Source organism: Helianthus annuus, chromosome 11, assembly GCF_002127325.2.
Source record: "Helianthus annuus cultivar XRQ/B chromosome 11, HanXRQr2.0-SUNRISE, whole genome shotgun sequence".
NCBI lineage: Eukaryota > Viridiplantae > Streptophyta > Magnoliopsida > Asterales > Asteraceae > Helianthus > Helianthus annuus.
In genome coordinates this window covers 78,630,296-78,653,301 of record NC_035443.2, presented here as the reverse complement: position 1 = coordinate 78,653,301, position 23,006 = coordinate 78,630,296, and the positions used below count along the sequence as shown (strand labels likewise).

General features: G+C 42.7%; 1 protein-coding gene and 1 non-coding gene across 2 annotated transcripts; one reads left to right on the top strand and one right to left on the bottom strand.

Annotated features, from left to right (window-relative positions):
- Positions 1-11,259: 11,259 nt before the first annotated feature.
- LOC118484484 lies at positions 11,260-11,365 on the bottom strand. The gene has a single exon (XR_004873595.1). It is a non-coding gene; the product is annotated as a small nucleolar RNA R71 (small nucleolar RNA).
- A 5,686-nt stretch (positions 11,366-17,051) lies between these two features.
- Positions 17,052-19,245, top strand: LOC110931936. The gene is made up of 2 exons (XM_022175306.2): positions 17,052-17,197; positions 17,528-19,245. Exon 2 carries the CDS (start codon positions 17,530-17,532, stop codon positions 19,243-19,245), a length of 1,716 nt encoding a protein of 571 aa, XP_022030998.1. The 5' UTR covers positions 17,052-17,197; positions 17,528-17,529.
- Positions 19,246-23,006: the final 3,761 nt, after the last annotated feature.

Here is a 23,006-nt window from a genome sequence, read left to right as displayed (position 1 = left end):
GTTGGTAAGCGAGGAGCAGGTATCGGCATCTTTCTTGAGGATTTATTCGGTAATGTCAATCATATGAACGGTAAAGAGGTTTATTTGTGTTTGTTTTTACAAGTGGTTAGGAAATTTGATTGTGCATACTTGCATATGGTAAATCAAGGACATTAATTTGTACTTGCATTTTCCTACAAGTGATTGAAAGACAATATGATGAACCACACCCCCGAACTTTTTATTGATATACCTACAAGTGGTAAAATCATCCAAACTTATTTTTCAGAAAAACCATTTTGATTAAAACAAACTTAAGTGTTTTGAAATCTAAATGGGAAAATAGTTTGTTGATAAGGGAAGTTCTGATTGTTTATGCCTAGTGAATGGCAATTTGATGCGATTTGATATCGGTTGTCAAGTTTTATACAGTTTGTTTTACATTTCATGTTTCAAGTGGGTCAAGAGTCTAGTTTGTTTTCAATTTTTCTTTAATGTGTTTGCATTTTAGGGGGAGTAGAAAATTTCAGAAAATCCAAAAACATTAGGTAATTTGAAAAAGCCAAAAACATGATAAAATCAAAAATGAGCTTTGTTGTGAAAAGAGGAAATGATAGTACATCAGTGGAGTGTCACAACATGCTAAAGAAATGTAAAGATAAAATGTAATAAACAATCTCACTGAGGATGTGTCGGTAGATTTTTACACATTTAGTAAATTGTGTCGAGATATAAACCTAAAAATCAAACTTGCTTATTCTGTGGGTTAACAAAACTGCTTGGATATATAGGTAACCCCTGAAATCTTGTTTGAAAGGTCCCTTATTCTGAGATACTAGGTCTTTATGCTCAGTGATATCTGGGGTATTATCCCGGGACTTCTGCTGTATGGAAGTACTGACCTAGTCCCCGGATAATGCTTTCCGCAAATGCTTGAAACATAGCATCACCCTCAGCAAGCTGATGAAACAATAAAATTGATAGTCGCTGCTGTTGTAAACAAAAGATCCTCTAAATGGGACACACCAAAAAGTCGAAGCCGTCATCTCTTTGCGTATACGGAAGTATTGATCTGAGCTCTCACGGCCCTCGCACTTAACCCCTGAACAGATATCATCTGTGGTATACTTACCTGTAAGACTGAATATTAGGATCTGGATACGGGAGTATATTCAAGTAGTGGGACACACGGATAAGTTTAAGTTCTTAAGACATTAAATATCGTATCTCAGATCAATTGAAATTTGTGTGAAAATTTAAGTGGATCAAAATACTAACAATCTAGGTGAATTGTTTAGAACTTAAAATGAAATCGCAGCTTAACGGTGTTAGTGACACGTCTCATTAACTGATATGATCCTCTTACACGAACTCACAAAAACATTGTTTGTAAATATTTCATTTCTGCATTTTCTTGATTCTACAAGTGATGTCAGTTATTTTCTTTCAGAAAATCTAAAAGGATTTTTGGTGTGTTTTAGCATAAATTTTGAAAAATTCAAAAAGATTTTCGACGACTGATATTGAAAAGTTGATTTTCAAATTTCAAGTGCTAAACATGATCAACAAATGGTTTGGGAGAGTATTGTTTTGATAAGAAAGACGATATAGTTGCAAGTGGTTCATCAAGAAATGAATTAATATATATGTTTGAAATAGTTTAAAATGGTGTCTATTTGCTTAAATGTTTATCATAAAACTTATGTTTGTGGTAGAGTTTTATGCAGGAGAAGTTAATATTTGAGGGGGAGTACATGTTGATGATGATGAATTTTAAAATGTCAACCTCTAAGAGAAGAAGTTTGTTGGTGATAAAAGAGAAAGAGTCTGTAGATAGAAAGAGAAGCCCAGACTCTGATCAAGACTGTGTGACACCCCAGGAAAACCAGCAAACGATATAACCTACCTAGCTTTAACTTATCTAGCTGCTTTAACTTACCTAGCTCTCTCAGTGAGTGCGTACCAAATTTCGGGACGAAATTTCTTTTTAGTTGGGGATACTGTGACAACTCGTAATTTGAACCTACTTTCTGTAACGCTACGTGCTTACGTGAGCTACTTTAATTAAATGAATTCATGTTTACGGGATATGTGTTTCTATTGTATGTTACGAATTAAATGCTTGTATGTATGTTACTCGAACTAAAACCGCACAACATGGATCAAGCACACAAGGCCATTTGGGCCGTAATCCTTGTAACCGGAACCAAGGGGCAACCCAAGTGGGGTTCGGCCCATTCCCTCCTTCCCTCTTGTACGCATATAAGCAAACACCCTTAGGGTTGTTTTCTCTTTTGGTTACAACAACACAACACACACAAACTCTAGTGCTCTCCTCTCTCTAAGCCGGTGGCCATCACTTTCTTTTCCCTCGAAGAGCTTTTCCCGAATCGGATCACCTTCTATCAATCGGTTAGTGCTTGATTATTCGTAAATGATGATGTGATTGTATATGATTATGTGTTAGAATTCATGAGTAGGGATGTTTACGTGATAATCGGATATCTTGCAATATGTTGCTCGGATTCTTGTTAAGATGATGTTGAACCGAATGCTTGTTAAATCGGACATGTTTATGTTAAACGTATGTTGCCATGATTCGGGTTACATGTCATTGATTTAGAGCCGTATAATTGTTAATCAAATGATCCGGTTGCATAGTATGTTGATATTGAATTACTGTTCTTGTTGATGATGATTTGAATATGTAAAATTGTTAAACATGGTGTTTGATCCGATTTGTGAAACTGATAAGTTGTTAGCTGGATTTACGGAGTGATTGTTGCTGTGTAATCATGGAAAGTTGTTACATGCACTGTTGCGACACCGATTACGAGTCGGGATCCTCCGTTGCGACTCGAGACCACACACGGTTGCGAGTCCCGTTGCGACTCGAGACCATACATTCCCGGCACAAACCGCACGAGCCGAGACCACGGTTGCGAGTCATGTTGCGACTCGAAACCGGACCATGACAAGCCGAAACCACAGTTGCGAGTCCTGTTGCGACTCGAAACCTCCTTCGTTGCGACTCGAGACCTCTGGTCTCGACTCGAGACCCTTTTACACGTACACTTTGTCATTGGGCCTGCACACTGTTACGAGCCCAACTGATTGGGCCAGATACTTGGACTCTGCTTGTTTACGTGATTGTTTACGCTGATACCTATACGTGGAATGTAATGTCGAATACTTGTACAATCTGTTACAATATGTATGGAACATACGTGCACTACTTGTATACGAATCTGACCCGCATAATAACTGTGGTAGGACGCGGTTAATAGCTCTATAACTTAATTGAACTGTGTGAATCATACCGAGCAACCCCAGGTGAGTTCATTGCATTTTCTCAAGCATGCGTCCCGGTGGTTTGGGACAACTGGTAAACATTTGGAAGGGAAACATTGGGTAAACAACTTAATCGGTTTTGGTTATTGCCTGGAGGGCAACGGGGGTAATTAGTTGATAGCGCTATTAGGTGGGAAACCTCACACCGGGCCGTAAGGACGGGCGTGAACTAATTATCTGGATAGGGCTATGGTTGTTAGAGGCACACTCCTCGGATACATATGGGCACACTCCCTAGGGTATCTAACGACGGCAACATAGCAAACGGTCGTTAAGGGGTACCCACTCCCCGGATACACATGGGCACACTCCCTAGGGTATCTAACATGAGCAACATCGTAACGCAGCATCGAATCGCATTAACATATATCTGGTAACACAACACGTTAACAAAACCTTGAACTCACCAGCGTAGTCTGACGCACTTGTCTGCATGCTTGTAGGTCATTAACACATGGAACATGGACTTGCTATCTGGGGGTGCTGGAGTGGTCATGGATCGAGGCACTTGGATTAATTTACATTGGATACATTGGTTTTAAGTATTATTATGAAACAATTGCTAAACGATTTATTAAATGCTTCCGCTACACAACACTTTGGGATTTGATATTATGTTTTATTTAAGTATTTACTATTGGTTCAATGTGATTGGTGGCTCGAACTCTGATGCGTAACACGCCTCGCGGGATTTCCGCAAGTGGAAATTTTGGGGGTGTTACAGTTGGTATCAGAGCCACTGGTTATAGTGAACTAGGTTTTAAAACGTTTTGTAAAACCAGACTATAACCGAACGCCTTCGAACATCGATCATGACACTCAGCTCCAGATTGCAAGGTTCGTCTCTCCCTTTATATATTACTAGCTTAGCAGTCACACACTCACAACGTATATGAACTGAAACATTTAACACTATAGTGACTTGATAGTGTAACACTACTCTTCGACTCATGTGAACCATAGACCTGTGATACCACGTGTTGTGTTGTTTGAACGGAAGAAACTTTGAGCGCAAGCTAAGAGGCACCGAGATACGCATGCAAATTGCCTTATTATTATGGGTGCACACTTAATAATAACGCGGGGTGCATGCAAGTCCCAGTGAGGCTTATCGAGCGTGAGAAGGGTTCTGCCTTACTATGTGTAAACTTGGTAGTATATAGATATCAGTATGACACTTGACTTCCATCTCGTTTCGATTTCTAAATCGGTTTATTCCCAACTATAGAAACATGAGTGGACGAGGACACGGACGTGGCAACATCACCATGACTCAGGCTGAGTTGACTGACCTAATCAATACCCGCGTGGCTGAGGCTTTAGCAGCCTATCAAGCTGGTACGGAATGTACCAAGTATTCTTACCCTCATATTGCGTACACGTCTTTTCACTTCTATAATGTGTTCCCTTTCGTCATTCAGGTCAGCAAGCGCAACCTCAACCTAACCAGCCTGCGTGTACATTCAAAATGTTTATGGACTGTAAGCCACAGACCTTCACCGGAACTGAAGGGGCTGTGGGACTTCTAAGATGGTTCGAGAAAGCAGAGTCTGTGTTCGCTATCTGTAACTGTCCCGCTGGGGACAGGGTGAAATACGCTGCGGGTACCTTGGCGGATGGTGCCCTAACGTGGTGGAACGCCCAGGTACAGTTGTTGGGCATCGAGGCAGCGAATGCCACAACCTGGGAAGACTTTAAAGAACTGATCAGGGAGGAGTACTGTCCTCGGGATGAGGTCCAGAAGTTGGAAAACGAATACTACGACTTGAAGATGGTTGGATCTGAAGTCGAAGCGTATGTGAAGCGATCGTATGAACTGGCCGACATGTGCCCGAACTTGTCCCGGCCTATGTCTCGGAGGATTGAGTTATTCATCAAAGGGTTGCCTCCGCGTGTGAAGAGCTTGGTCACTGCAGCCCATCTCAATGATTTAACACAGATCGTTCGTCTGACTCATAAGATTGTGGACCAAGAAGTAGAGAGCGATTCGTTACCCCCGCGTATTTCGGCCACTACTGTTGCTACGCCCACTGCCACTGCGTCCGCTAATGATAACAAGCGGAAGTGGAGTGATTATGATAAAGCATCCAGTGCTAGTCAGACTCAGAAAAGGCCAGACAACAGCAACCGCAACATCAGCCAGTCGTCTTCTGTCAATCAAGGCCAGGGAAGTGGCCACAGCCAGGGTTCGTATGCAGGGAAGAAGCCACGATGTAACAAGTGTGGCTATCATCATTTCGGGTCGTGTACTCGGAAGTGTGACAGGTGTGGTAAGGCGGGCCATGAGGCTAGGGATTGTAGGGCCCCACAGCCTAAACACCAGCAGCAACAAAACCAGCAGAATCAGAGACAACAGGGACAACCACCCCAGCAGAACCAGGGTTTCAGGAAGGGGTGCTATCAGTGTGGTGACGAGGGCCACTTTAAGCGGGATTGCCCTCAGTTAAACCAGAACGCCAACGACAACAACCGCCCGAATAATAACAATGCTGGGAACAACAACAACAACAACAACGGCAATAATGGGGGAAATGGTGCTCGAGGCAGAGTGTTCCAGCTTGGAGCAGGGGATGCCAGGAATGATGGCAACGTTGTAACTGGTACGTTTCCTGTTAACAATCGTATTGCTTCTGTATTATTTGATTCGGGTGCCGATTAGAGTTATGTGTCCCTAGAGTTTAGTCAACGATTAGGGATAACCCCAACACCTCTAGAAGTTAAACAAATAGTAGAACTAGCAGATGGTAAGACGATAGAAGCCTCGAATGTCCTTTTCGGGTGCAAACTAGATCTCGTGGGTCAGGTGTTTGATATTGACCTCCTTCCCGTTACGCTCGGTAGTTTCGATATAGTGGTAGGCATGGATTGGTTGTCTAAGCACCAAGCAGAAATTTTGTGTAAAGAGAAGATCGTGCATATTCCTCTCCCTGATGGGGAGTCACTGTTAGTTCAAGGGCATCGTAGTGGGACGATGGTTGGGATTATCACGGCCATGCGTGCACAGCAGTATCTACAAAAGGGGTATCCTGCAATGTTAGCGTTAGTTACCAACGCTCAGTCTGAAGAAAGTAAGATCGAGGATCTACCAGTAGTGCGAGAATTCGCTGATGTATTTCCAGAGGAACTACCAGGGTTACCTCCCCACCGTCAAGTAGAATTTCAGATTGATCTTGCGCCGGGAGCGGCTCCAATTGCTCGAGCTCCTTACCGGCTAGCACCTGGGGAGTTACAGGAGTTGTCCAATCAACTACAGGAATTGTTGGATAGGGGTTTCATTCGACCCAGTTCTTCACCTTGGGGAGCCCCAGTGCTGTTTGTAAAGAAGAAAGATGGGTCATTCCGTATGTGTATCGACTATCGAGAGCTCAACAAGGTGACCATTAAGAACCGCTATCCGTTACCACGCATCGACGACTTGTTTGACCAGCTGCAAGGGTCAAGTTTCTATTCAAAGATCGACTTAAGGTCGGGTTATCACCAGGTAAGGGTTAGGGAAGAGGATATTCCCAAGACTGCTTTTCGAACGCGCTACGGACACTATGAGTTTTTGGTCATGTCGTTTGGATTGACCAATGCACCAGCGGTTTTCATGGATCTCATGAACCGCGTATGTAAGCCATATCTCGACGAGTTTGTTATAGTGTTTATTGACGACATCTTGGTCTATTCCAAGAACAAGGAAGATCACGAGCGTCACCTACGTCTCATCTTGGAACTTTTGAGAAGGGAACAACTGTATGCGAAGTTTTCTAAGTGCGACTTTTGGATTCGAGAAGTGCACTTCCTTGGGCACGTTGTCAACGAGAAAGGGATACATGTGGATCCTGCGAAGGTGGACGCAGTTAAGAATTGGGTGGCACCAAAGACTCCGTCTGAAGTGCGGCAATTTCTTGGTCTCGCAGGGTATTATCGAAGGTTCATTAAGGATTTCTCGAAAATCGCGCAACCCCTCACCTCACTGACACAGAAGAACACGGCGTACTCTTGGGGAACAAAGCAGGAAGAGGCCTTCCAGTTGTTAAAACAGAAACTTTGCAGTGCACCAATCTTGTCGTTACCAGAGGGTACCGAAGACTTTGTGGTTTATTGTGATGCTTCGATTCAGGGTCTCGGTTGCATGTTGATGCAACGCGAGAAGGTGATAGCTTATGCTTCTCGTCAGCTGAAGGTGCACGAGAAGAACTACACGACACACGACTTGGAGTTAGGAGCGGTAGTTTTTGCGTTGAAGATTTGGAGGCACTATCTGTACGGTACCAAATGCACCATCTACACCGACCATAGGAGTCTCCAGCACATCTTCGACCAGAAAGAGTTGAATATGCGACAACGACGATGGGTGGAGTTATTGAACGATTATGAATGTGCCATCAAATACCATCCGGGCAAGGCGAACGTTGTGGCTGACGCCCTCAGCAGAAAGGATAATGCACCTAGGCGTGTGCGAGCATTGCAACTTACGATCCAGTCCAACCTTCCTTCCCAGATACGAGACGCTCAGTTAGAAGCGTTAAAACCAGAAAATGTTCGAGCTGAAACTTTACGTGGCTCGAGACAACGACTAGAACAAAAGGGAGACGGTGCTTACTACGTAACTGGACGCATTTGGGTCCCATCCTTTGGCAACTTACGGGAACTTGTGATGGAAGAGGCATATAAATCACGCTACTCTGTACATCCTGGATCAGATAAGATGTACCACGACTTGAAAACTACCTACTGGTGGCCCAGCATGAAGGCGTATATAGCAACCTACGTCAGCAAATGTTTGACTTGTGCTAAGGTCAAAGCGGAACATCAAAAGCCCTCAGGTCTACTGCAACAACCAGAGATACCCATGTGGAAGTGGGAACAGATCGCCATGGATTTCGTGACAGGACTACCAAGAACTCAAGCTGGGAATGACACCATTTGGGTGATTGTTGATCGCCTCACGAAATCAGCACACTTCTTAGCAATCAAGGAAACAGACAAGTTTTCTCAATTGGCAGCAATCTACCTTAAGGAAGTGGTTTCTAGGCATGGGGTGCCAACTTCTATCATCTCAGATCGAGATCCGCGTTTCACTTCAGAGTTATGGCAGTCAATGCATAAATCGTTCGGTTCCCAACTCGACATGAGTACCGCTTATCACCCGCAGACGGATGGTCAAAGTGAGCGCACCATCCAGACGCTTGAAGATATGCTTCGGGCATGCGTACTCGACTTTGGAAAAGGGTGGGAGAAGCACCTACCGTTGATAGAATTCTCCTACAACAACAGCTACCATTAAAGTATTAAGGCGGCTCCGTTCAAAGCACTGTACGGCCGGAAATGTCGTTCACCTCTCTCTTGGCATGAGGTGGGTGATAGTCAGATCACAGGCCCTGAGTTTGTTCTTGAGGCATGACGGGTGGTCCTTTGGACAACCCTTAAGTATGTTAAAACATGAAATAATCCTCCATTTAACCGTGTAATTATCTTGGATTAGATAACTACGATGCTATTGTTTCAGGTGCGAATAAGGAGATAAGAGATGGATAAAAGGCAACTCATGAATGCTTTGGTGGAAACGGGTCGAGAGAAGAACACAAGACGAAACAAAGGATAAAAGGCTGCTGAGTACCGTAAATTACGGTCCTACCGTAATTTACGGTAGACTTGATTCTTGTTGATTTCTGCACCGTAACACAGGCTCAAACCACCGTAACACTTTGATGACCACCGTAAATTACGGTGGAGCCGTAATTTACGGTGGTGCCTGAACGTGAAAAATGTAACTGCTGCCATATACTCGTTTTTAGTGTGTCTTTTGGGATTATCTCATCATTGACGGTTCTAGGAGACTTGGGAGGCGAATTTGGGAGTTCTTGCTTGCTTGTGAACAATTCTAAACATTCGGTTTGTGTTTTTAATTCGTATGAACACTTGTTTAATGTTGATGATGATTCACCGAGCCATGTCCGGCTAAACTCTTCGGTGATCATCCTAGGTGAATGTTTCTAAGACTTTTGTGTGTTAAATTTCTGCATTTCTAGAATGATATCTTGCGTTGCTTGAATGTCATGGTGTATGTTTGATTGTTTGTAGCGTGTTAATCTATATTACAATTTCTAGTCTCGATCGTACGTTCTTGGTGCCGTTGGCAACCGAGATATCACGGGAAGGGTTAGGGTTGGTTATTGGTTAATAGGTCATCGGGAAACAACCTCGCATTATCTAATCCGAGTACTTTGTTCCCTTTTATCACTTCAATCACACATACACGAGTTATGTCTATGTAACTCTTTCTAGTGAAATTGCACACAATTGTCTAACGAAACTGAAACCTAGGGTGATCATTGTTCTCTCCTAATTGTTTACAACTTTCTTTGATTTGAATTAGTTCTTAATTTAGTTTTCTAAACAACAAACCACAATCTTGAATTTTAATTTTCTGCAAGTTAGTTTAATTTTAGTATAAATACAAAGCTACATAATCAACACATTTTCCACATACTCCCTGAGTTCGATACCCTACTACCGCTAACTACAGTTGTTTAGGGATTAAATTTGCGTGACCTACGACATCACGTCAAATTTTGGCGCCGTTGCCGGGGAGTAGTGCGCAACGTGTGTTAATTTCATAGTTTTGTTTGTTATTTTCGGGTTTACGCTGGTTGTGTTTAGTGTGCAGGTACTTGAGGTGCATGCGTACTAGGAGCTCTCACAAGCTATCACCATTGGCGTTTGATCCGGAAATTGAGCGAACTTTGCGAGCAAACAGAATTTTGCTAAGAGAAAATACAATCAATAGTTCACCAACAACACCAGTTACACCAATTCGATACATGGATCCACCACCACCACCACCCACTACGGGTGAATTTACCTCATCATTCATACCAACATCCACTCAACCTTCACCTAACACTACCATTCCACCAAATACTACCGAACCCACCATACCTCAACAGGTTACACCAACCAACACCACACAACCCATTACTACCCAAGAAGAACCAACCGTCACCTTTAACCCTTCCACTACTATACCACCATTATCCCATTTTTTTCCGGGTGCGGGTCCATCATATTCGGGCCATACTATGGCACCAATTTCGTCTATTGTCCATGCTACACCGTATCGACCACCAAATCAATCGGGTTTCCAATACTCGACTATTCCATTTGGGCAATCATCGGGAATTCAAGGAGATGGGTATGATGAAGGATTTGAAGACTTTGAGGGGTATGAAGATGATGGGTATGGTTATGGAGATTATGGTGATCAAGGGGATTTTGGGTATGTTCAGAGTCAATCTCAAGGGATGGCGAGTGTTGGTGGAATGCAACATCAACAACTTATACCACAACACATTCGGCCAAGACCACAAGGGCCACCAATGCCACAACCGATTCCATTGCAACAGGTCCGGCCACAACATGTACACCAACAACCATTTCAAAGACCGCCTCAGCGCCCACCGATGCGACCACAACAGTTTCAACAACCGATCGCACCACAAGGGCAAGTACCAAGACCAAATGGGCCGATTATTCCGAGAGGTAGGTATGGTGTGCCACGAAGACATCTTAGGGAACAAGCAAGGGGAATAGAGGCACATTTCAGGCCAATCATTACTCAAAACCCCTCACCGGTGGTTATCCCTCATAACAACCAAGGGAGAACTTTTGAAGTAAGAACGAACTCGTTGCAAAGTTTACCGAAGTATAAAGGGTTAGCAACGGAGGAGCCGTACTTTCATCTAGAGGCCTATGACTCAATTTGCAACACTTTTGGGAGTCAAGGTTTTTCGGCCGATGAAGTTAAGTTAGTCTTATTTCAGTTTTCGTTGGAAGAGAAAGCTAAGAAATGGTTCTATACATTACCTTCAGCATCAATTTATACATGGGGGGAGATGCAACAAACCTTTTTGGATGAATTCTACACCGCCCAAAAGACTAATGATGCGCGGAAGGGGTTGAGAAGCTTTCAACAACAACATGGTGAGATGTTCCATGAGGCGTTCGAGCGTTTTAACATGATGATTAAAAACTGCCCTCATCATGGGATTGAGTTATGGGAGTTAATGAACGCTTTTCATGAGGGTTTAAGTGCCGAAGATGCACGGGATTTAATGTCCATCACCGGAGGGACATTTGGAACGAATTATGAGAATGAAGATTGGGAGTTTTTGGAGAGTATGGCAACTACATCAAAAAGGAAAGCCCAAGCTTCGAGGAGAGCTCGACCAACAACTAACCGACCACAAGTGCATGCCATAGATGAAGGTAATGTTCAAACTACTAATCAAATTTATGATGTGTGTGCTTTGTGTAATGAAATAGGTCACGCGGCTGAAAATTGCCAAGGAATGTTGGAAGGGCAATACGAGGAAGTTCACGCAGTCCAAGGTCAAGGCCAAGGAGGAGGTGGTAGGAACTACAACAACATGAATTCTAATACCTACCACCCCGGATTGAGGAATCACCCGAACTTTAGATATGGGAACCCGTCAAATCAAGCGAACCCAAATTTTCAAGGTAGCCAAGGTAATTTTGGTTCACGGCCATCTTATAATAACCAAGGTGGGTACCGGGGCGGAAATAACCAAGGGTATCAAAAACAATACCAAACGGGTCAAGAGCAAAGGGGATCTTCGGGTGGCAACGAGGTGATGGAGATGCTTAAAAGCATGCAATTGGAAATGCAAAAGCGAAATCAACTTGATGAAGTGCGGATGCAAAAAGATGAGGTTCGCGATAAAAGCATTCAGTCACTAACGACTCAAATGGGGCAATTAGCAACCGATGTGGCGGAACTAAAGAAAGGTAAGGGTCAACTTCCAAGCGACACAAAGGTAAACCCTTCACATGGTTCGTCACGAGGTAATGTTAATATTAACCATGTTAGTGTGTTAAGAAGTGGGAAAGAGTTTAAGGCCAATTTGTCACCCGAATTGGTCGAGGGGGTGGTTGAGGACATCACGGGAATGGAAAGTGATGATGAACTTGCACCGGTTAAACCACAAGAAACAACTATTAAAAAACCGGGGTTGGGTGAAAGTGAAAAAAGTAAAAATGAAAAGAATGAAAAAATAGAGGGTGAACCGAGTCAGGTTCCATTCCCATCGGCTTTACTTGACCCGGGAAAGAAGAATTTTATTGTGTCAAGGGGTCCTCAAAAAGAGGAAATGTGGGATATGTTCAAACAAGTTAAAATAAATCTCCCACTTCTTGATGCAATAAAACAAGTTCCCGCTTATGCAAAATTTTTAAAAGAATTATGCACACAAAAGAGGCAAAACAAGAAAAAAGTGCCTAAGCGGGTAGATTTGACCGGGCAAGTGAGTGCGGTGTTGAATGGGGAGCTTCCTCCTAAGCTCCAAGATCCGGGCACGCCATTGATTAATGTACAAGTTGGTAATTTTCAAATGGCTAAGGCGTTGCTAGATCTCGGAGCCGGAGTTAGCATTTTACCGGGGGGATTATACGACCAATATGACTTTGGTCCATTAGCAAGGGTAGAGACAACGGTCGTTTTGGCCGATTTGTCTCATAAGTTGCCCCGGGGTATGGTTCAGAATGTTATTGTTAAAATTGATGAGTTTTACTACCCGGTGGACTTTTTGGTTTTGGACTACTCATCGGCGGACCCTAAACAACAACAGAACATAATTTTGGGTCGGCCATTTTTAAGCACCGCACATGCTATTATCGACTGTAGATTTGGTACGGTTGATATGGCATTCGGAAATCGAAAAATGCGTTTGAATGTTTTCACTAACAATTCTAATGCTAACGGTGTTGATGAGTGTTTTATGGCAGATATAGTAGATGGATGCAACCCGCATGAGTATGAGGAGGATGGTTTGGATATTTGCCTGTGTGACTTTTCTGAACAGGTACATGCTTATGCGCTACGGGTTGAAGAGGAGGCACAAGATGTGATGGCGATGACAGAAGGTAGACCACCATGGACCCATCAATTCGAAGGTCTACCGGCGGAAATCGATTCGGGTACAAAACCATCGTTGGAGGAACCACCAAAGTTAGAGCTTAAGGACTTGCCGGGCCACTTGAAGTATGTATTTTTAGGGGATAATGACACTTTGCCGGTCATTATTGCCTCTAATTTGGAAGTTGCACAAGAGCAAGCCTTGATGGAGGTGTTAAAAGCGAACAAGGGTGCTATCGGATGGACGATTGCCGATCTTAAAGGAATTAGTCCATCCATCGTCATGCACAAGATTATCACAACCGAAGATGCCAAACCGACACGAGAAGCTCAAAGGCGGTTGAACCCGAACCTAAGGGAGGTAGTAAAAAAGGAGGTAATTAAATGGTTGGATGCGGGAATCATCTATCCGATTTCGGATAGTGCTTGGGTGAGTCCCACCCAAGTTGTGCCTAAGAAGGCCGGCATTCAAGTAGTCAAGGACGAAAGTGGTGAACAAATTGCCACCCGACCGGTTACCGGATGGCGGGTGTGTATTGACTACCGAAAACTGAATGCCGCCACTTCTAAGGACCATTTCCCGCTACCTTTTATTGACCAAATTATTGAAAAATTATCGGGTCAAAAATATTATTGCTTCTTAGATGGGTATTCGGGTTATAATCAAATTGCCATACACCCGGATGACCAACACAAGACCACCTTCACATGCCCATACGGCACTTTTGCCTTTAGGCGAATGCCGTTTGGGTTGTGTAATGCTCCAGCAACTTTTCAACGATGTATGATGAGTATTTTCTCGGACATGGTTGGAGAGTCGCTTGAAGTATTCATGGATGATTTTTCCATTTTTGGCACCACTTTTGATGCTTGTCTCAACGAATTGGAAAAGGTTTTAAAAAGGTGCGTTGAGAAAAATTTGGTGCTAAGTTGGGAGAAAAGTCACTTCATGGTGCAAGAGGGCATTGTGTTGGGACACGTGATTTCGGAAAGGGGGATGGAGGTGGATAAGGCAAAGATACGGGTAATTTCATCATTGCCACCTCCTAAAAATGTTAAGGGTGTACGGTCATTCTTGGGACACGCGGGTTTTTATCGACGTTTCATTAAGGGTTTTAGTGTTATCACCAAACCCTTATGCAATTTGTTATTAAAAGATGTCCCGTTTGACTTTACTAATGAATGTATGCAAGCGTTTACTGTTTTGAAGGAACATTTGGTCAAGGCGCCTATCTTGCAACCACCTGATTGGTCAAAGCCGTTCGAGATAATGTGTGATGCCAGCGATACCACTATTGGTGCAGTTTTGGGTCAACGGGTTGACAAGAAGCCGGTGGTTATCTACTATGCAAGCAAAACTTTATCCGAAGCGCAACTTAACTACACCACAACCGAGAAGGAATTATTAGCGGTGGTGTACGCTTTGGATAAGTTTCGCTCGTATATTTGGGGAAGCAAGGTAGTAGTTTATTCCGATCATAGTGCGGTTCGGTATTTAATGGAGAAAAAGGATGCGAAGCCGCGTTTGATTCGGTGGGTTTTATTGTTGCAAGAATTTGATCTAGAGATCCGAGACAAGAAGGGATGTGAGAATGTTGTCGCGGATCATTTGTCCCGAATCCCGTTGGAAGGTGTAGATGATGCAAGTGAAATCAATGAACGGTTCCCCGATGAACAATTGTTGGCCGTTTCTACTTATGTGGCCCCTTGGTATGCTCATTATGTTAATTATTTGGCCAAGGGTGCGATTCCAAATCATTGGACTAAGAAGAGACGACAACAGTTTTCTAGTCAAGTGAAGCAATATATATGGGACGAACCCGACTTGTTCAAAATCGGGGCTGATCAAGTGATAAGAAGATGTGTTCCCGAAACTGAAGTTTTAGAGATATTGACCCATGCTCATTCATCCGCATGTAGGGGCCATTTTAGTGGGAATAAGACAGGCTATCGGGTGTTATCGAGTGGGTTTTATTGGCCCACGATTTTCAAGGATGCTCGTGAGTATGCCCGAAATTGCATCAATTGTCAAAGAATGGGAAGCATTTCGAAACGTGATGAAATGCCGTTGCAACCAATTTTGGTAGTGGAGGTATTTGATGTTTGGGGAATAGACTTCATGGGTCCTTTCCCAAACTCAAATGGGTTTTTATACATATTGGTTGCGGTTGATTATGTGTCGAAATGGATTGAAGCTATTGCCACAAGGACCAACGATCATTCCGTTGTATGTAAGTTTGTGCAATCCAACATTTTTTCTCGTTTCGGTGTACCTCGGGTGATAATAAGTGATGGTGGTTCACATTTCAAAAATTTCAATTTTGGAAAGTTGTTGAAGAGATATAGTGTGAATCACCGTGTGGCTACACCGTACCACCCACAAACGAGTGGTCAAGTGGAGGTATCTAACCGCCAAATCAAAGAAATTCTAATGAAGACGGTTAGAACGGATAGGAAAGATTGGTCAACCAAGCTTGATGACGCATTGTGGGCGTATCGCACGGCTTTCAAAACCCCACTTGATACCACTCCGTATCGAATGGTTTACGGGAAAGGATGTCATTTGCCTATGGAGTTGGCACATAGGGCATATTGGGCAATTAAAACAGTGAATGCGGACTATGATGAAGCGGGTCGGGCGAGGAAGCTTCAACTGAATGAAATTGAAGAGATAAGGGACCAAGCGTATGAGTGTGCATCCGCATACAAAGAGAAACTGAAAAAGGTTCATGATGCGAAGATAAAGAAGAAGAACTTTGAAGTGGGTCAGAAGGTTTGGTTGTACAACTCTCGGTTGAAAATGTTTGCGGGCAAGCTTAAAAGCAAGTGGATGGGTCCGTATGTTATTCGAAGAGTTGGGCAATTTGGTGATGTGGATATCCAAGACGAGCAAACGTTGAAACAACAAACGGTGAACGGTCACCGCTTGAAGCCTTACTTGGAAGGAAATGACATCAAGAATTTGGAGCTTGACAAAGCGGGCTACATCTTACGCCCGGTCGAGGAGGAACAACCTTAAGAGGCCCAGGTTTGGTGGTAGTGTACATAGTAGTTTCATTTTGTTTTGTTTTGTATTTTTGCACGATTGCCATAGCTTCTCGAGTCCGTGTTCGAAACAAGTGTGGGGAAATTCGGGTCGCGAATTGCTCTTACATCGTGTTGAGGACAACACGGGATTTTTGAGGGGGTAGGGTGATTTTTCCAGGTTTTTGAAATAATTAAAAAAAACACAAAAAATCGAAAAACTTATAAAAATCTAAAAAAATTTTGGTCACATAAAATTCAGTTTTGCAGAAATATAGAGGCCAAGTGTCCACCGTAAATTACGGTGGAGCCGTAATTTACGGTGGTTTGTGAAAATTTTGGGAATTTTATGGTGTAAACCTACTGGTTTACGGTGAAAAATTGAGCCCAGTGTTTACCGTAAATTACGGTATTACCGTAATTTACGGTGGTGAGAAAATTATGTGAGGTGTTACGGTATTTCTCTCCTGACTTACGGTGCAAATTAGACATCCAGGTCTCACCGTAATTTACGGTGAGACCGTAAATTACGGTACGCATCGAACTTGTTTCCGTCGGTTCAGTTCCGAGTTTACATAAAAAAAAAAAAAAAAAAAAAACAATAAAACCGAAAACAAAAGACCTGTCACGTGCTTTATACCCTAACCACTCATTCTCTTCTCACCTTTCCACCTCTTCTTCCCCAAAGAACCCATAAACTCCATAGTCTTCTTCCACCTTCTTTTCTTCACCAAATCCTCAATACTTGCCCAAATCAAGTGGAGTTTTGGTCTAAATTGACTAAAATTTCACAAGCTTCGTGATTGTAAGGAGGAATTGCTGAGAAAACGCAGATTTGGGGTCGAAGGTTGAAACCCTAGGTTGAGAAAATTTGGGGGTTTTTGGATTTTTAGTTTCACAAGCATCCTCTCATCTTGAAACAAGGTATGAACATTTATTTTACTCTATTATGGAGATGCATTGTGAAAAACAAGGTGATTTAGGTTATATGTTCTTGCCCACTTGCTTGTTGCTAGGATATGAGTATGAAATTGTTATTGAACATGATTGATGGTTGTAGATGTAGGAATGTTGGTTAAAGTAGTGAACTTTTGGGATGTTCTACATTGTAGAGACATCATGCCCAATTTTTGAAAATTCTTGATACATTTTGGGTTCACTAACATCTACAACCATGGCAACAAGCAAGTGTGGGGATGACTTGTGGAGAGAATGCTAACTTTTGTGTTGTTTTGTTGTTCTTCATGTGTGTAGGAATGGCAAGGACAAAGGAAAAGCCGGGTTCAAGTTCATCCTCGTCAAGAGGCAAAGGCAAGGAGAAGGAGCAGCCATCGAAGAAGAGGCAATATCTTGGTAGGGTTAGTGAAAGCGAAAGCGAGGAAGAAGAAGAGATGCAGTTAGACCCAAGAGATAAACCGGTGTGGAATTCGGGGTCATTGGATGACCAACCCGAAATTTGGCAGCCAACTTTGTATAACGATTGCATGAACAAGTTAAAGAATAAAGCGGCCGCATTCATCTGTGAAAGAGATGTTGATGAGCCTCAGTTGGGCCAGTTCGGGGTGTATGACAGGTTCCGTGCTTTGGGTTGGGAAGGAGCACTCAAGTGTTGGGATAAGGATAAGAGCAATTTGTTTTTGACTGAAATTCAGGAGTGGATGGCAACACTTAAGTGTGAAAACTTCTATAGGCCATCACAAATGAAGTTGATTGGGACGGTACATGGGGTACCAGTTGAAATGTCATTTGATACTTTGAAGAAGTTGGGAAAATATGATAGTCTTCCAGCTAGGGAATACATGATTCCCACGCTTGATGACTTGTTGCTCAAACCCGAGAAGCACGTGACATGGAACAGTATGTTGGCTGATTTGTTTTTGCCTGGTAGGTATGGTGGCGTGTTATACCGAAAAAATCTGAAAATAGAAGCCAAGCTCTTGCATACGATCTGTTTACTTAATGTCATCCCAAGGAGAGGGGATAAAGAACAGGTGAGGTTTCCAGAGATACCTGTTCTGTACTCATTGATGCACGGGTCCCCACGGTTTCCAATCCGCTACCTGATCATGCACCATTTGTGGATATGCCGGAACAAATACGGGAGAGACATTGTCCCGTACTGCCGCATCATAACGGGCTTAATGAAACAGCAGAAGGCACTCACATCTGAAGACCGCGGTTTAACGAAAAGGCACTTGCCTTTTACTTTGGATAGGTTGGGAAGCGTTTGGACGTACACTTCGTCTGAACGTTATCACAAGCTGAAATCGGAGGGTCAACGGTGGAGGGCGTTGAAATTAGGTGCAAGGGAATTGTTACCGGGAGAACCGGATGAACCTGAGAGTGATGTAGAGTTAGTTCCGAGTGGGGATGACGATTACGCAGACGAGCCACCGGGTGGTGCAAATGTTGGTTTTGGGGCTTTTCATGGTGGTCATGGTGGCACATTTTATGACTATGCGCAGCAACCATATGAGCCGGGGTGGGCTTATAGTGGTTCAATGCAGGAGGTGATCGAGAGCCAACGCCCGCCGGCGGCCATCTTTGATACTTGGTCGGGTCCGGAGAGGTCGTTATTTGATCAAGACACGCGGAATAGCGCTAGTATTGAGCGGGCACTTAAACATAGCCTCGACCGCAATGAATCGTGGCACCGGACTCACGCATATTCGCAGGAGGTGGAAATGAATAACCGATATCACGATGATCAGATGAGGCGAATGCATGCGGACTGGCATGCTGGGAGGCCGGTGGTTGAGGATCCACAACATGTGGATTATGCCTCATTGCCATCATATGATGGCAGCGTTTCGTATCCGACGCCACAACTCCACCATTCTCAGTGGCTTGATCCAAGACGGCAAGAGGGACCACAACAACAAGAGGGAAGCAGTAGCGGCTCGTTCGGGTTTGGAGAATGGAGCGATATGATGTCGTCCATTTTTGGGCCCCCAGGACCGCGTTATTATTGATCAGGTGGTATTTTCTCTCTTGTATAGTTTGTATATATTTGTTGGTTTATGTTGATTATGGTGGGAGGATGGGTGGTGATTGATCATATGATTGATTGTTGGGTTTGGTTGGTTGGTGGTGTTGTGTTTAAAATGAAAAACATAAAAAAAAATTATAAAATGAAAAAAATACAAAAAAGAAATTTGGGGTTTGAGATGAGAAGCTTTTTGTGGATGTTGATTGAAGTAGTGATCAAAACCTCCCAAACCATACATTGGGGACAATGTATCCCAAGTGTGGGGATGGGGGGAATTTTTTAAAAAAAAAATTTTAAGCCGAGCAAAACAATATGAAATCTTGTCGCCCTAATTTATCCCCAAGTCAATGCACCGGCAACCCTTATTACCCTTTTCATTCTTGGTGAGAGTTGTAGCCACACATGTATATAAATAATCTTTAATGAGAGTGGCTACGGGTGGGGGTGCGTTAGAACTTGTGCTTGAATGCAATTTGAATCCTTGTTAGACATGAATGTAGAAAGGATAAGGGCATTAGGTAGCCTCGTCGGTTGTGTGAGTGAGTGTGGGATTTGGGGGGTTGGACCTCATAAATTATATATATGAGCATGGTAGTGAGAGGGGTGGGGGTTTGGTCATTTAGTTGCCCAATTTTGTGCCTAAAGCCTATCATTTGTTTCCCCTAGCTACTTACTTGAAAATGTACCCAAATTTGACCCGGTCTTATAGCATTAGTGATATAATTAGTAGTTTATGAGTTTGAAATAGTTATGGTTAATGTATTATGCTTGAAAAAAAAAAAAAAAAAAAAAAAAAAAAAAAAAAAAAAAAAAAAAAAAAAAAAAAAAAAAAGAAGGTTTCATTGTCTTGTATATAGTAGTATGTCTTTGTTAGTTGTTTTGGTAGTTGTAATAAAAAGACCGGGTTGAATTTTCGCTACTCATATATATTCCATTTCCTACCCATACACCTAGCCACGTTACAACCTTTAAGCCCCTTTGATTTGCATTCATGTTTGACCCGTTATAGGAGTATAGTTGATTCAAGTACAAGCTTATGATTGCGCAACCACCCGTTTGCCTAGTGTGTGTCTAGCTTATCTTTGCTAGTTTCCACTTGTAGCCGAGAGGAGAGAAAATTGTGAGGGGTGTATTGCTTGGGGCATTAAAAAGGGGGTTGGTAAAGAAATTGCATGATTTGTTTGGCTGATTTGATCACTTGTCTTGAAACTATATTGATGAGTTGCTTGGGACAAGCAACGGGTAAGTGTGGGGATGTGACGGGTGGTCCTTTGGACAACCCTTAAGTATGTTAAAACATGAAATAATCCTCCATTTAACCGTGTAATTATCTTGGATTAGATAACTACGATGCTATTGTTTCAGGTGCGAATAAGGAGATAAGAGATGGATAAAAGGCAACTCATGAATGCTTTGGTGGAAACGGGTCGAGAGAAGAACACAAGACGAAACAAAGGATAAAAGGCTGCTGAGTACCGTAAATTACGGTCCTACCGTAATTTACGGTAGACTTGATTCTTGTTGATTTCTGCACCGTAACACAGGCTCAAACCACCGTAACACTTTGATGACCACCGTAAATTACGGTGGAGCCGTAATTTACGGTGGTGCCTGAACGTGAAAAATGTAACTGCTGCCATATACTCGTTTTTAGTGTGTCTTTTGGGATTATCTCATCATTGACGGTTCTAGGAGACTTGGGAGGCGAATTTGGGAGTTCTTGCTTGCTTGTGAACAATTCTAAACATTCGGTTTGTGTTTTTAATTCGTATGAACACTTGTTTAATGTTGATGATGATTCACCGAGCCATGTCCGGCTAAACTCTTCGGTGATCATCCTAGGTGAATGTTTCTAAGACTTTTGTGTGTTAAATTTCTGCATTTCTAGAATGATATCTTGCGTTGCTTGAATGTCATGGTGTATGTTTGATTGTTTGTAGCGTGTTAATCTATATTACAATTTCTAGTCTCGATCGTACGTTCTTGGTGCCGTTGGCAACCGAGATATCACGGGAAGGGTTAGGGTTGGTTATTGGTTAATAGGTCATCGGGAAACAACCTCGCATTATCTAATCCGAGTACTTTGTTCCCTTTTATCACTTCAATCACACATACACGAGTTATGTCTATGTAACTCTTTCTAGTGAAATTGCACACAATTGTCTAACGAAACTGAAACCTAGGGTGATCATTGTTCTCTCCTAATTGTTTACAACTTTCTTTGATTTGAATTAGTTCTTAATTTAGTTTTCTAAACAACAAACCACAATCTTGAATTTTAATTTTCTGCAAGTTAGTTTAATTTTAGTATAAATACAAAGCTACATAATCAACACATTTTCCACATACTCCCTGAGTTCGATACCCTACTACCGCTAACTACAGTTGTTTAGGGATTAAATTTGCGTGACCTACGACATCACGTCAAGGCATCAGAAAGCATTGTGCAGATTCGAAACCGTATGGCCGCAGCTTGCGATCGCCAGAAAAGCTACGCTGACAAGCGTAGTAAACCGCTGGAATTTGAAGTTAATGACCGCGTTATGTTAAAGATTTCACCCTGGAAGGGTGTGGTGCGTTTTGGAAAACGCGGCAAACTAAACCCTCGTTATGTAGGACCTTTCAAAATTGTGGAACGAATTGGAAAGGTGGCCTACAGGTTGGAATTACCTGCTGAGTTGGGGAGGATGTGACACCCCAGGAAAACCAGCAAACGATATAACCTACCTAGCTTTAACTTATCTAGCTGCTTTAACTTACCTAGCTCTCTCAGTGAGTGCGTACCAAATTTCGGGACGAAATTTCTTTTTAGTTGGGGATACTGTGACAACTCGTAATTTGAACCTACTTTCTGTAACGCTACGTGCTTACGTGAGCTACTTTAATTAAATGAATGCATGTTTACGGGATATGTGTTTCTATTGTATGTTACGAATTAAATGCTTGTATGTATGTTACTCGAACTAAAACCGCACAACATGGATCAAGCACACAAGGCCATTTGGGCCGTAATCCTTGTAACCGGAACCAAGGGGCAACCCAAGTGGGGTTCGGCCCATTCCCTCCTTCCCTCTTGTACGCATATAAGCAAACACCCTTAGGGTTGTTTTCTCTTTTGGTTACAACAACACAACACACACAAACTCTAGTGCTCTCCTCTCTCTAAGCCGGTGGCCATCACTTTCTTTTCCCTCGAAGACCTTTTCCCGAATCGGATCACCTTCTATCAATCGGTTAGTGCTTGATTATTCGTAAATGATGATGTGATTGTATATGATTATGTGTTAGAATTCATGAGTAGGGATGTTTACGTGATAATCGGATATCTTGCAATATGTTGCTCGGATTCTTGTTAAGATGATGTTGAACCGAATGCTTGTTAAATCGGACATGTTTATGTTAAACGTATGTTGCCATGATTCAGGTTACATGTCATTGATTTAGAGCCGTATAATTGTTAATCAAATGATCCGGTTGCATAGTATGTTGATATTGAATTACTGTTCTTGTTGATGATGATTTGAATACGTAAAATTGTTAAACATGGTGTTTGATCCGATTTGTGAAACTGATAAGTTGTTAGCTGGATTTACGGAGTGATTGTTGTTGTGTAATCATGGAAAGTTGTTACATGCACTGTTGCGACACCGATTACCAGTCGGGATCCTCCGTTGCGACTCGAGACCACACACGGTTGCGAGTCCCGTTGCGACTCGAGACCACACATTCCCGGCATAAACCGCA

What these genes read in the sequence shown, in the direction of transcription:
- LOC110931936 (XM_022175306.2), top strand. Translation starts at nt 17,530, where the DNA reads ATGGCAAGGACAAAGGAAAAGCCGGGTTCAAGTTCATCCTCGTCAAGA.